A 10,490-nucleotide genomic window follows, 5' to 3' on the forward strand; every position below is an offset into this window, starting at 1 on the left:
GTTGCACATACTTCCTACAGCATTAGGTTTTTCTGTTGTTTCTGCTAAGAAGGCGCAAGGTAACAACTAGTGTCTCAAGCACAGAAATGGTCAATAATTTTTATCCAAAACATTTTTAGATAAACCAGTGTAGACTTACATTCACAAAGCTTTTGTTAATATGTTATAGTGGTAGAAGGTAGGGCAAGAGAGTGTGTGGTTTCTAAGCAGCGAGGGATTGTACAGGAACGTGAGGGCACTCCCAGTGAGACACAGTTTTCCCTCAAAAATGCTTCCATAACAAAAAGGAAAACCACAAGTACTCCACAAAAACTAGCATGGGAATTTAAGAACTGGTACCAAAGGAAAGAGAGAAGGGAATCAGAGCCACTATATTTGCCATTACAAGCAGTTCTCAGCTCCTTGAATTGCTTCTATTCCTGCTTCCAATTTTAAGTACTTTGTAATTTTGAAGTACTGCCTGGATTTATCTTTTTTCTTCTCCTTTTTCCTTACAGTGCTGTATGTTTTAGATTCTATGCCCAAAGTCAGGAGCTGTCTTCTTACTGACCTCTGTAAGCAGCTATGGGACTGTTTTTCACCTGAGCAGTGTAAAAATGCTTCAAATAAACACAAATCAATCAAAAGAGGTTCTCTTTCAATAAGCACAAGTAATGTAGGTTAAGAAAAATATTGTGCATTTATAGACTATGTAAGTTAAGAACAGTGGGTTAAAGACACTTGGTTTCTTGAAATCAGATGCTTTACAGTGATGTTTTAAGAATCATCAATATATTTCACATAATTTAAATTCTTTAATGTCATTCTCTACAAAGGAGTTAACTCTTCATCGGTCTTGACAGAGATACAGAAGTGAAGCAATGTCCCCATGTGTTTAAAGAACAAGGTATTTAAATAGGTTAAAAAGCTACAGCACACACAACAGTTGTATCATGTCCAATTTCACATTGGATTTAGGTTACAGTAGTGGCTTTTTTGTTCTTCCACAGAACATACAGATGATACCACATAACAGAGCTGTGCAAATTGTGGCTCCAGAGAAACAAACAACTACCTCCTTTTCCCTGCCCCACTTTTCCCTGTTTTACTGCTACCACCACTGGACTTGCTAGAAGATTTTGAAGAGAAAAGTCTTGTCATGAACTCTGACACATCGGGCAGCTCATGGTTAGAATTCAACATATTCATTGATTGCTCCATTTCCTAAATGCATACAAAAAGAGAAAAATGTATTAAGTAAAACCATTTCCATATCATAAAGATACGCCCAGTTGGTTAATTGTTCTGTCAGTAGTGATACCATTTTGCAGCTGCTCTCTACCCATATACCCCCACTATAGACTCTTTATACAGCCATAGCCTAAACTACAACTAAAAGAAAACTGCTGTGTATATAGATATAAATAAATGAAAAGGAAGTTCTAAAAGCAAAAAACAGAGATAACCATGTCTAAAGTAGTGTTACAGGGTAAATGATTGCAATCTTAAAATTTTAAAAGCCCGGTTTGGCTGAAATCTCTCCCAATTTCAAATAAAAAGTTTCTTCTGCTAAAAAAATTGGAGCACTAGTTCTTAAAAATTGTTTAAAACAAATTGAACTATCATGTCAATGTATGTCAAGCATTTTTTTTTGCAAAGCTATTTCCTTCCAACAGTTGCCTTCTATAAAAATATGTCTGCTAAAAGATCTGGGCCCGATTTGAGATAGGCCATTTAATTTTCCCTAGGCTTTCAAAATTGAACATTTTACATCTATTCCAGCCTGGCCAATGTCTTCCACAGAGGACACGGTCCATGATTCTGTCAACTACACTTTTCCATTAGGCAATCAATTTCTTGCCCAAGAGAGCAGTTCACATGTTGATTCACATCAGCAAATGAATCAGATCAAGCAGCTGATCTGCCTCTACTTTTAACCTTCTATTAAACATTTACAATGTAATTTTTTGCAAGTTCTCAGAAGTTCCACTTTTTTCCTCAGATAAGTGTGCTGCTAGAGTTAAAATGGAAGCATCAAACATCTCTCTCATGATCTAGAATGTTATACCTATTAACTCAAAAATAATGTAAAACCTGTAAAGAACTACTGAAGACAGTGGTCATTCAGAAGGAAAGGAAATCAATACCAACTGAACCCCAAAAAGCAGCAGCCAAAGACAAGCAGTAGATACTGCTAAATAAAGAAGATTTAGTAAACACCTTGAATCTCCATTTTGTTCTAGCCTTCCGCTATTCGGCATAACGCATGGTGAAAGGACAATAAATTAGGATAATTTAATAAATACCATATTTAAAACTTTCTGTCATAATGGATTTGTCACAGAAGAACGTGACTAGGATGTGAATTCTTGTTTTAATTGCAATAGGCAAGAAAAGGAGACGATAACATAAATTAACAGAAATAGTCTCAGAGGCATTCATTCAACATAGGAAGAGACTGGTAGATTATTTCTGTAACTCAAAATGAGGGCCTATGTTTTCATGACAAACTAGTGGTGCAATGGCTATAGCACTGAATGGGCAGATTAAGGAATCAGTGCAGCCCAAGAAATCAAAATGAGGGTAGAAAACAGCACATGCTCCCCATCCAAAACCAAAACATACTTATTTTTCTGCCCAATGGGCTCTGCTTGACTAACATTTTCCACCACCTATAACCCAACAGACTCATGCTCATTCCTAATATCAGCAGCAAGGAATCTTTAGGCAGTTGCTGCTTCTGCCAGCAGGACAAAGAGTGGATGTTGTTGGCTCACACCCAAATATGTTTGGCAGAAACTGAGGCTGTTGCTACGGCTCCTAGAACCAAACCAGAAAAGCAACCTAAAACTGATGAAAGATGTCCAAGTACAACTCTCTGTTGCTTCTCAATAAAGGCATGAGTGGGGAGTGGGCAGCTAAGAGCTATCTTGTATTATTGAACCTCTGGGTGGGTTCAAACAGATCTTAGTCCCTTTTGTGGACTGGAATGGAAAGTTGTTGAGATGAAGCAGACTGTCCAACACACACCAGCTCTCAGACACTAGTTTCATTCAGTCCAATGACACTAAGGCTGCAGCTTCCTGGTCTCCTCATATTACCTCTCTTTCCATCCTCTTCAAGCCCTCCCTTTGTGTTCTTTCACTTTCTACCTTATCCCCGACTGAAAATAACACACTGAATAAATTGTACAAAGTTTATACTGCACACAATTTAGATTTAGCATCTCTTAGAATTTGATGTTTTTTGTATAAAGATTTGAATAATTAAGCATTGTAGAAAGCTTGTATTTCTGGCCCACAGCTGTATTCTACCTTAGTGGTAACAGAAAAACCATTCACAGACACTTTCTGGACTGTAATATTTATCTGGACTGGTTTGGTTTCTTCAGATACAATATTTGCAGTGTTAACCCTTGCAAAGCTTACTCACCCGCCTCATGTCAGGATCACTTGTGTTGACAACCTTAGGAAGTAATACGAAGATCAGCAATGGAAGGATCATCATCATAACCTTAAACAGGAGATTTTTTTCAAAAAAAATATGTTAGTATTTCTTCTATTATGCAGCAATTCTAGTACAGTGGTGCCTCGCTTAACGAATGCCCTGCTTAACGAAATTTCCGTTTAACAAAAGGATTTTTCGAGCGGAGGTTGCCTCGCTAGACAAATGCGTTTTACGAAAAATTCGTCTAGCGAATTGCGGTTTCCCATAGGAATGCATTTAAATTCAATTAATGCGTTCCTATGGGCAAAAAAAAATTCAATGCATTCCTATGGGATTCGCTAGACAAATTTTTCGCTATAAGAAAAGACCCGTGGAACGAATTAATTTCGTCTAGCGAGGCACCACTGTATTGTCGTATTGTACCATAGAAAATAAAAGAAGAATCCCTCAAAAGTTATATTGTGAATGGCCACCAGGAAACAAACTATGACTCCCTGGCTCGGATTAACACCCAAACCTAGGATTGTGGATAAAATATTAACCATAGTTTATAGTGATATACAAGTGGCACATCTCAGTGACATACTAGATGGGGTCAACAACTCCAAAGGCAGCTACATATACCTGAGGCTGCACAGCAATTCCAATATTAAGAAAACTCACCAAAAATGAAAAATATGGTGAAAACACTCCATGTTGGGGCTCAATGACCATAGTCTTGAGCCAGTCAAGATCTACTCTCCTGGAGTAGATTCCTTGGATTACTACTGCAGCAGAAAACCAATTTCTTCTGGCAGGGTTTTAGCAGTCAAAATAGGCATAGTTCTAATTGGAGAAGCGGCAGCTTAAACACACTAACTTATTATTCAACAATATACAAATACAGGAGAGAGTGGATCTATATCCAAGCATCACAGTGTGTGGTGTTTTTGTTTTGTTTTTTAAAATGTGCTGCATAACTGAAGCATCTGTATCTAGGTTAGTTCAATTATTCCATTTAACAAGTCCTACCATACACATTGAGCCAGGATTAATGGGTACCCGTGGTTGCTTTAGCAACCAGCAAGTCCCAAACTGCCATTCAGTTTTATATTCAACCTCAAAACAACAACAAACCTATAACACATTCCTCTGCCTACCACACTCTGCCTCCCAGCTCCAACTGAAATTTCTAGCTGAGGCAAGCTAGATATCAACACTTTTAAGACTCCTACTACACAAAACACAGTTAAACATTTGTAGTTTATTTCAAAACCATTATATACAATAGGGCTGGGTTTTTGTTTTTGTTTTTGCAAATGCATAGCAAATTAACTGGCAGTGAGGATGCCAATTTCGGTCTGCAATGCTTCATAATTTCCCCCCAGCTGATTGTACAAGAAATCCCTGTTAAGATGATGTAACCATCCCTCCCTCTGGAGATGCCTCTCCTGCATCCAAGAGATGCCTGCTTGAAAACAAGCCTTGTTTAATGATAAATTATCTTCTAACAGTGGCATATTAACATATAATCATTTAATGTTTACCCTTAAATCTTACAAACAGGGTCCTTAAATAGGTTTTGAAACATAGGCAATAAATAGCTAATCAGTGGCAAACAGGCAGTTCATATGCACCTGCTTCCATACATACCATGGGGTTCATTAAGAAGTCTGTCCATCCCCAAGACTCTCTCTTTATGAAATAAGAAGGTGGTCCAGAAGATTTCATCTGAAGCGGGTATGGCAATCGGACAACTTCTGATGTTTTGATGTAATTCACAAATCTTGCCCTGAAGAAGACATTTAAAAGTATCTTTCTCCATTAAAGCCCAACAAATTATCCTGGTTAGATATTTCTCTATCACTGCATTTAAACTGAAGTGACAATCCTGTGAATAGTTAAGCAGCTTAAAATTTGACTGTAAGAAAGTACCCTAACTGTTTGTAGGATTGCTGGCTTGGTCACCTGCTCATATAAGAGATTCTGCATTAGATGTGCATCTATATCCCAACAAATTTGTTTACTTGGTGAAACTTTATTTTCCCAAGAGAGGCCTGAAAATGGTTTACTCTGCATGTCCTTCTTGGAGACAGCAATTAGAACAGGTGCTACTGAAAAACAATAGCAGCCCATTTTTAAAATATATTTTTACACACCCACACACCCACACTCTATTATCACCGATTTTGCAAAATCCAGTATCAGACAAATTAAGTTTGACAGATCTCCCAATTGTAACAAATCAACAGTGATCATATGTAAACAACTAGCACTAAATGTCAAAGACTATAGACTCAAAAGAACTTTGTAAGCCACAGTAATCACTGCGCAGATATTCTCAGTGAGGAAAACATAGTTGAAAAACATTCTGTAAACCAGGCATCCCCAAACTTCGGCCCTCCAGATGTTTTGGACTACAATTCCCATCTTCCCCAACCACTGGTCCTGTTAGCTAGGGATCATGGGAGCTGTAGGCCAAAATATCTGGAGGGCCGCAGTTTGGGGATGCCTGCTGTAAACTATTAGCACCAAACAGAAACTGAGTTAAGCTTAGCTTAACCACATGGCTTTAACTTGTGGGTAGAAAGCTCTGTTAAAGGTAAGAGGTTATTTTAGCCAGTTTCCCCTTCCTCCTACAGTGCTGTTGAGAAGGTGCTCTGGAGGGGGTTTTTTTGGGGGGGAGGGGGCCATCTGGAAATGTGGAAAGGGGTGCTGGGGCCTGCAGGGAGAAAGTGAAAACTATTAAAATGACCACCTCCTTATTCCAGCAGAAGCCACCAATGGATCTTGGTCCTTTTCATGAACAAAAGTGCAAGCCTGGATCCAACCCCTTCAGATATAGTATATGTATTTTTGAAGTAATTTTTTCATGATACATCACACCACACCTGGCAGAAGTTGTGCTTTCAGATACATTATTTTGGAGCTTGGTTCACAACCAACACTAAGCCATAGTCTGCTTAACAAATCATATTAACCACAAATTTGTTCCCCAGATGATCAAACAAAGCATGGCTTGTTTCCCTAAAGCTTGATTTCTTTCTAGTCCCATGCCTTTATACGGTAGCTTGGTGAATATCTGTGATGTTCAAACAACCATGGTTATGGAAGGATGTTGGGTTTGTACATAACAGCAAGCCAAAGTTAAAACAAAACAAGGTTCATAAACCACCACCAAACCAAGGCTTCAGATTGTGGTTTGCTAGCAGTAAACAAACTATAGTGAAGGCAACTGTGGAGGATTCACAGTTTTAAGGCCTATTTATTTATTTGAGAGAACATAAAAAATGTTCAAGGCCTTACCAACAGACCCAGCAGCCCTGTTTTCCATAGCAAATCAGCTTGGTTCAGAAATATATATAAGCTATAGCTGCTCACCTCATTTTCCCTTTTGAAGTGATGTCCACTCGCACTGGTTCAAATTTATAAGCTGGGGATATAACTTCAACTACATATGATCCAGAAGGAACATCATGAACCACAAAGCTTCCATCTGTCCTGAAAAAAATAAAAATTATCACATATTTAACTGCATTACAGAACAGTTACAATAATTTAAAATGTGCTATCGATGTTTTACATGTCAGAACTCAAAAAGCTTTATTAGACCAAAGAGCTATCATCTTATCAAGAGGGGGATTACACACCCTACCTATTAATTCACAACACAATGCTCTATTTCACTAACTTACAATGCCAGTAAGCTGGTGCTGCATACTACTTAAGAGTGGGAGCTGGACGTTTCCATTGAAAATCTTGGCTCAGCCATGATACACTGAGTGTTCTAAGGCAATCCTCATAAGTACAGAATGGGTTTTTCAAATTATCTTACTTGTATATATGTATGGAAAAGAAAGTTTTGTTGAATGCAGTTTCTCAACCAGAAAACTCTTGAGAAGGATCCAAGAAAAATCTTGCTCTCAGTATTAACAGTTTGCTTGGTCCTGCTTGTGGGCTTCCCATAGTCATCTGGTTGGCCATTGTGAGAACAGGATGAACTTACATGGCCCACTGGCCTGGTCCAGTGGGCTTTTTGTATGTTCTTAACTCTGCAGAATGAACACAGATAGCCAACTCCACTTCTCAAATGCAGTGATGTGGGGTAGAAAATTTCCAGCAGAAAAATGAAGCACTTGAAAATTTCCTTTTCATAAGGGCACACGCCTAACACACACAAATCAGAGTTCTGCAGTGATAGGCCCACCACTGTATCCACAGCCTTGTTGCTCAAGGTGGCAAGTAGGACAATCTGCCCCAGATCAGGCCCAATGCCTTTGTGTAGTGGCTGACTTAGGACACAGGGCCGAGTCAGAAATGTTGATTCAGGACTTTCTGTTGGTTCCTTCATGTGGAAATCCCACCAGTGGGCAGGCAGAATGGAAAGGCCAGTGCTGAAAAAGCAATAGAACTATTCAGACAGTCCTTTCCAACCCCAGTGTAACAATTAACTGGTGTCATACTACTATAATCGTCATCAAATTATGACCTGCATTCACCAATAGGTTCCAGGGTGGGTTACAACAATTTAAAATTCAAAAATAAAAACAGTTAAAACAAATTACAATCACAGGAATAGGGTGGGCAGTAAAAACAAACATCTCCAGTTCCAAAAGCCAGGTTAAAGAGGCGCATCTTCAGCATTCACCAAAAGCTGTATAGCTTCATTTCCCCCCCCCCCCCAGAAAAGTTGCATTACTGCTCAAATGCTACTCTGAACCATCTTTATAAAAATCATAACATGTTCTTTTCTCATTCAAAGAGATACTGGCCGTTGCAATTTCAGCTATCAGAAATTTCATGATTTTTGTTTGGAGGAGATATCATTCCCCCAAATGAAATAAAGTGAGAGTGAGACAAGGTTCTTTCAGCTTCATCTCTCACAGGGCACTGCTTACAATGCAAGAGTCTTCTCTACTTACTGCACACAACACTGAATTAAAAACATCAGTTTTTATTTAATGGAAATTTACTTAGTAATCTTTTCCAACTGTGCCCTACCACATCATAGTCTTAGTTTTCAAAAAGGCTCTAATATCCTGCCTATACATAAAGAGCAGGAACATAATATTTGCTATAGAAAGGATCGCCACTGCTTTCTCTTGACTGCACATATTGTCTGTCATTTTTTAAAAAATTACTGGATGATGTTCAGTCTAAACATATGTGATGCAGAGCACTCGAGTCTCCAAAGAGGAGCTGGAACTGACAACACTCAAAGTATGCACATATGTTTCTGTGCTCCAGGACACCTCCTTGCATGAGGTCACAACACCACAAGGTACCTGGAAAAGGAGTTGTGCAAGGCTGGCCATTACTGAAATAGGCACCACCTATTAGGTAGTAGGGATACCTGTGGAACTACATTCTAGAAAGGACTCACCCCTCCCCCCCCAAAAAAAAACAGTGACCCTGATATCTCAGCAAAAATATAGTTATGTTATCCAGCAATTAGATGTGCACACTACTGCACATGCTAACTAAGTTTAATAAAGGGGATGCACATTCTACTGAAAGCAACAGACAGGATTCATGCTTGCACATTACAGAGTGCAGGTGTCTCTGTGCACAGCAGAAACAAAGAAGCTGGAAAACAGAAACTACAGAAATAAAGAGGGGGTGCTTGGTGATTGGTTAACGGTGCTTTTTTTTTAGTTCAGGAAAAAAGAGCAGTATCCTTAAATGCTCGGAACAGTTTCCCTGGAGGAAAGTTCTTTGCCCTTTGAAATTTAGCAACATTTGTTGCATTCATATAAGTGGCAACAAGCATGCCCTAAGACTGACTGCCCCGCGCTCAAGAAAGGTGACTCTTTTCTGAACTAAGATTTTAAACGTGTGGGGGAAATCAAAAGAAGAAGACAGCCGTCTCTTCAAGTAAATTGGTCTGCCTCCGTAGGCACACGTCGGTGGTGATGCAACTTCGTACTATGATGCAGTGGTTAGGAATGGGGAGGCCCGAGTTGGAATATCCCCTAAACTACCTCGGGGGCCCCTCACCTTCTGTCAGGCTAGCCTACCTCGCAAGGTTGTTGTGGGGACCAAACGAGAGAGAGACCGAGGGTTGGGGTTTGAATAAGAAAAGGCAAACAAATCCGTTCCCTCTCGCCGCAAAGCCTTCCGCTCCTGGAAGCCTTTCGCCCCGGCTGCTACTCACTTGAGGAAGCCGACGTGCTCCTCCCCGTCCACCAGCACCCGGGCCCCCGAGATCCAGTCCTGGGGCTTCACCCCCGGCACCACCGCCCGGCCCTCGATCTTAAACCGCTCGCTGGCGCCCACAGCCTCCCCGCTAGCGGCGCCCCCGGCCACCTCCGAAGCCCACGAGCCGGCGGCGAAGAGAAAGGCTGCCAGTAGCAGCCGCCGCAACAACATCGTAGTCTCCGGGAGGCCGCCGGGCGGGGCCGCCATTACAGCAACCGCCGGAGCTGCCGGGAAGGAGGAGGATGCGGAGGCGGAGGCGGCAACAGAGCCGACCGGGAGAAAGGAAGGGCCGCTCTGGTCGTCCCCAGCGGCGCATGCGCCAAGTGGAGGGAACGCGTCGTGACCCACGTGACGAACCGAGGAAGCGAGAGCTCAACTTCCGGGTTTTTTCTGAGGACGTTTCTTAAAGGAGCCTCTGGGCGAAAAGCAGGGAGCTGCCCATAGAGAGCATTGCTGGTTTTCAGGGCAGTTATGATTGGGCAGCATTATTTCTATTATTACTTCTATTTCTATTTCTATCATCATAATCATCATCATCTGGGTTTTCGCAGCCACTCGTCAAACGCTAAAACATCCCGATACAGCATTTTAATAATAATAATAATAATAATAATAATAATAATAATAATAATAATATAATTTTATTATTTATACCCTCCCATCTGGCTGGGTTTCCCCAGCCACTCTAGGCGGCTCCCAACAGAATATTAAAAACACAGTAAAACATCAAACATTAAAAACTTCACTAAACAGGGCTGCCTTCAGCTGTTTTCTAAAATAAAAAGAGCAATAAGTTACAGCATCGAGATGAGCGCCCGCTTTTCGTAATTTAGGTCTGGTTTAATTACTTTTACTCAGTGCAAACTAAGTGTAAGGTATGACTTCTA

General features: G+C 40.5%; 1 protein-coding gene across 1 annotated transcript; it reads right to left on the bottom strand.

Moving 5' to 3' along the window:
• Positions 1–656: 656 nt before the first annotated feature.
• Positions 657–9,913, bottom strand: EMC7 (ER membrane protein complex subunit 7). Its single transcript, XM_035110826.2, has 5 exons — positions 9,560–9,913; positions 6,787–6,906; positions 5,059–5,197; positions 3,412–3,492; positions 657–1,203 (listed from the first exon to the last, which is right to left on the bottom strand). Exons 1-5 carry the CDS (start codon positions 9,808–9,810, stop codon positions 1,051–1,053), a joined length of 744 nt encoding a protein of 247 aa, XP_034966717.2. The 5' UTR covers positions 9,811–9,913; the 3' UTR covers positions 657–1,050.
• Between the last annotated feature and the right edge of the window lie 577 nt (positions 9,914–10,490).

Source organism: Zootoca vivipara, chromosome 1 (assembly GCF_963506605.1).
Source record: "Zootoca vivipara chromosome 1, rZooViv1.1, whole genome shotgun sequence".
Classification (NCBI taxonomy): domain Eukaryota; kingdom Metazoa; phylum Chordata; class Lepidosauria; order Squamata; family Lacertidae; genus Zootoca; species Zootoca vivipara.

What these genes read in the sequence shown, in the direction of transcription:
- EMC7 (XM_035110826.2), bottom strand. Translation starts at nt 9,810, where the DNA reads ATGGCGGCCCCGCCCGGCGGCCTCCCGGAGACTACGATGTTGTTGCGG. An exon ending in ACTTCAAAAGGGAAAATGAG is followed by an intron (nt 5,198 to 6,786) that starts GTGAGCAGCTAT and finishes TGTCTTCTTCAG; the next exon opens with GGCAAGATTTGTGAATTACA. An exon ending in ACTTCTTAATGAACCCCATG is followed by an intron (nt 3,493 to 5,058) that starts GTATGTATGGAA and finishes CTCCTGTTTAAG; the next exon opens with GTTATGATGATGATCCTTCC.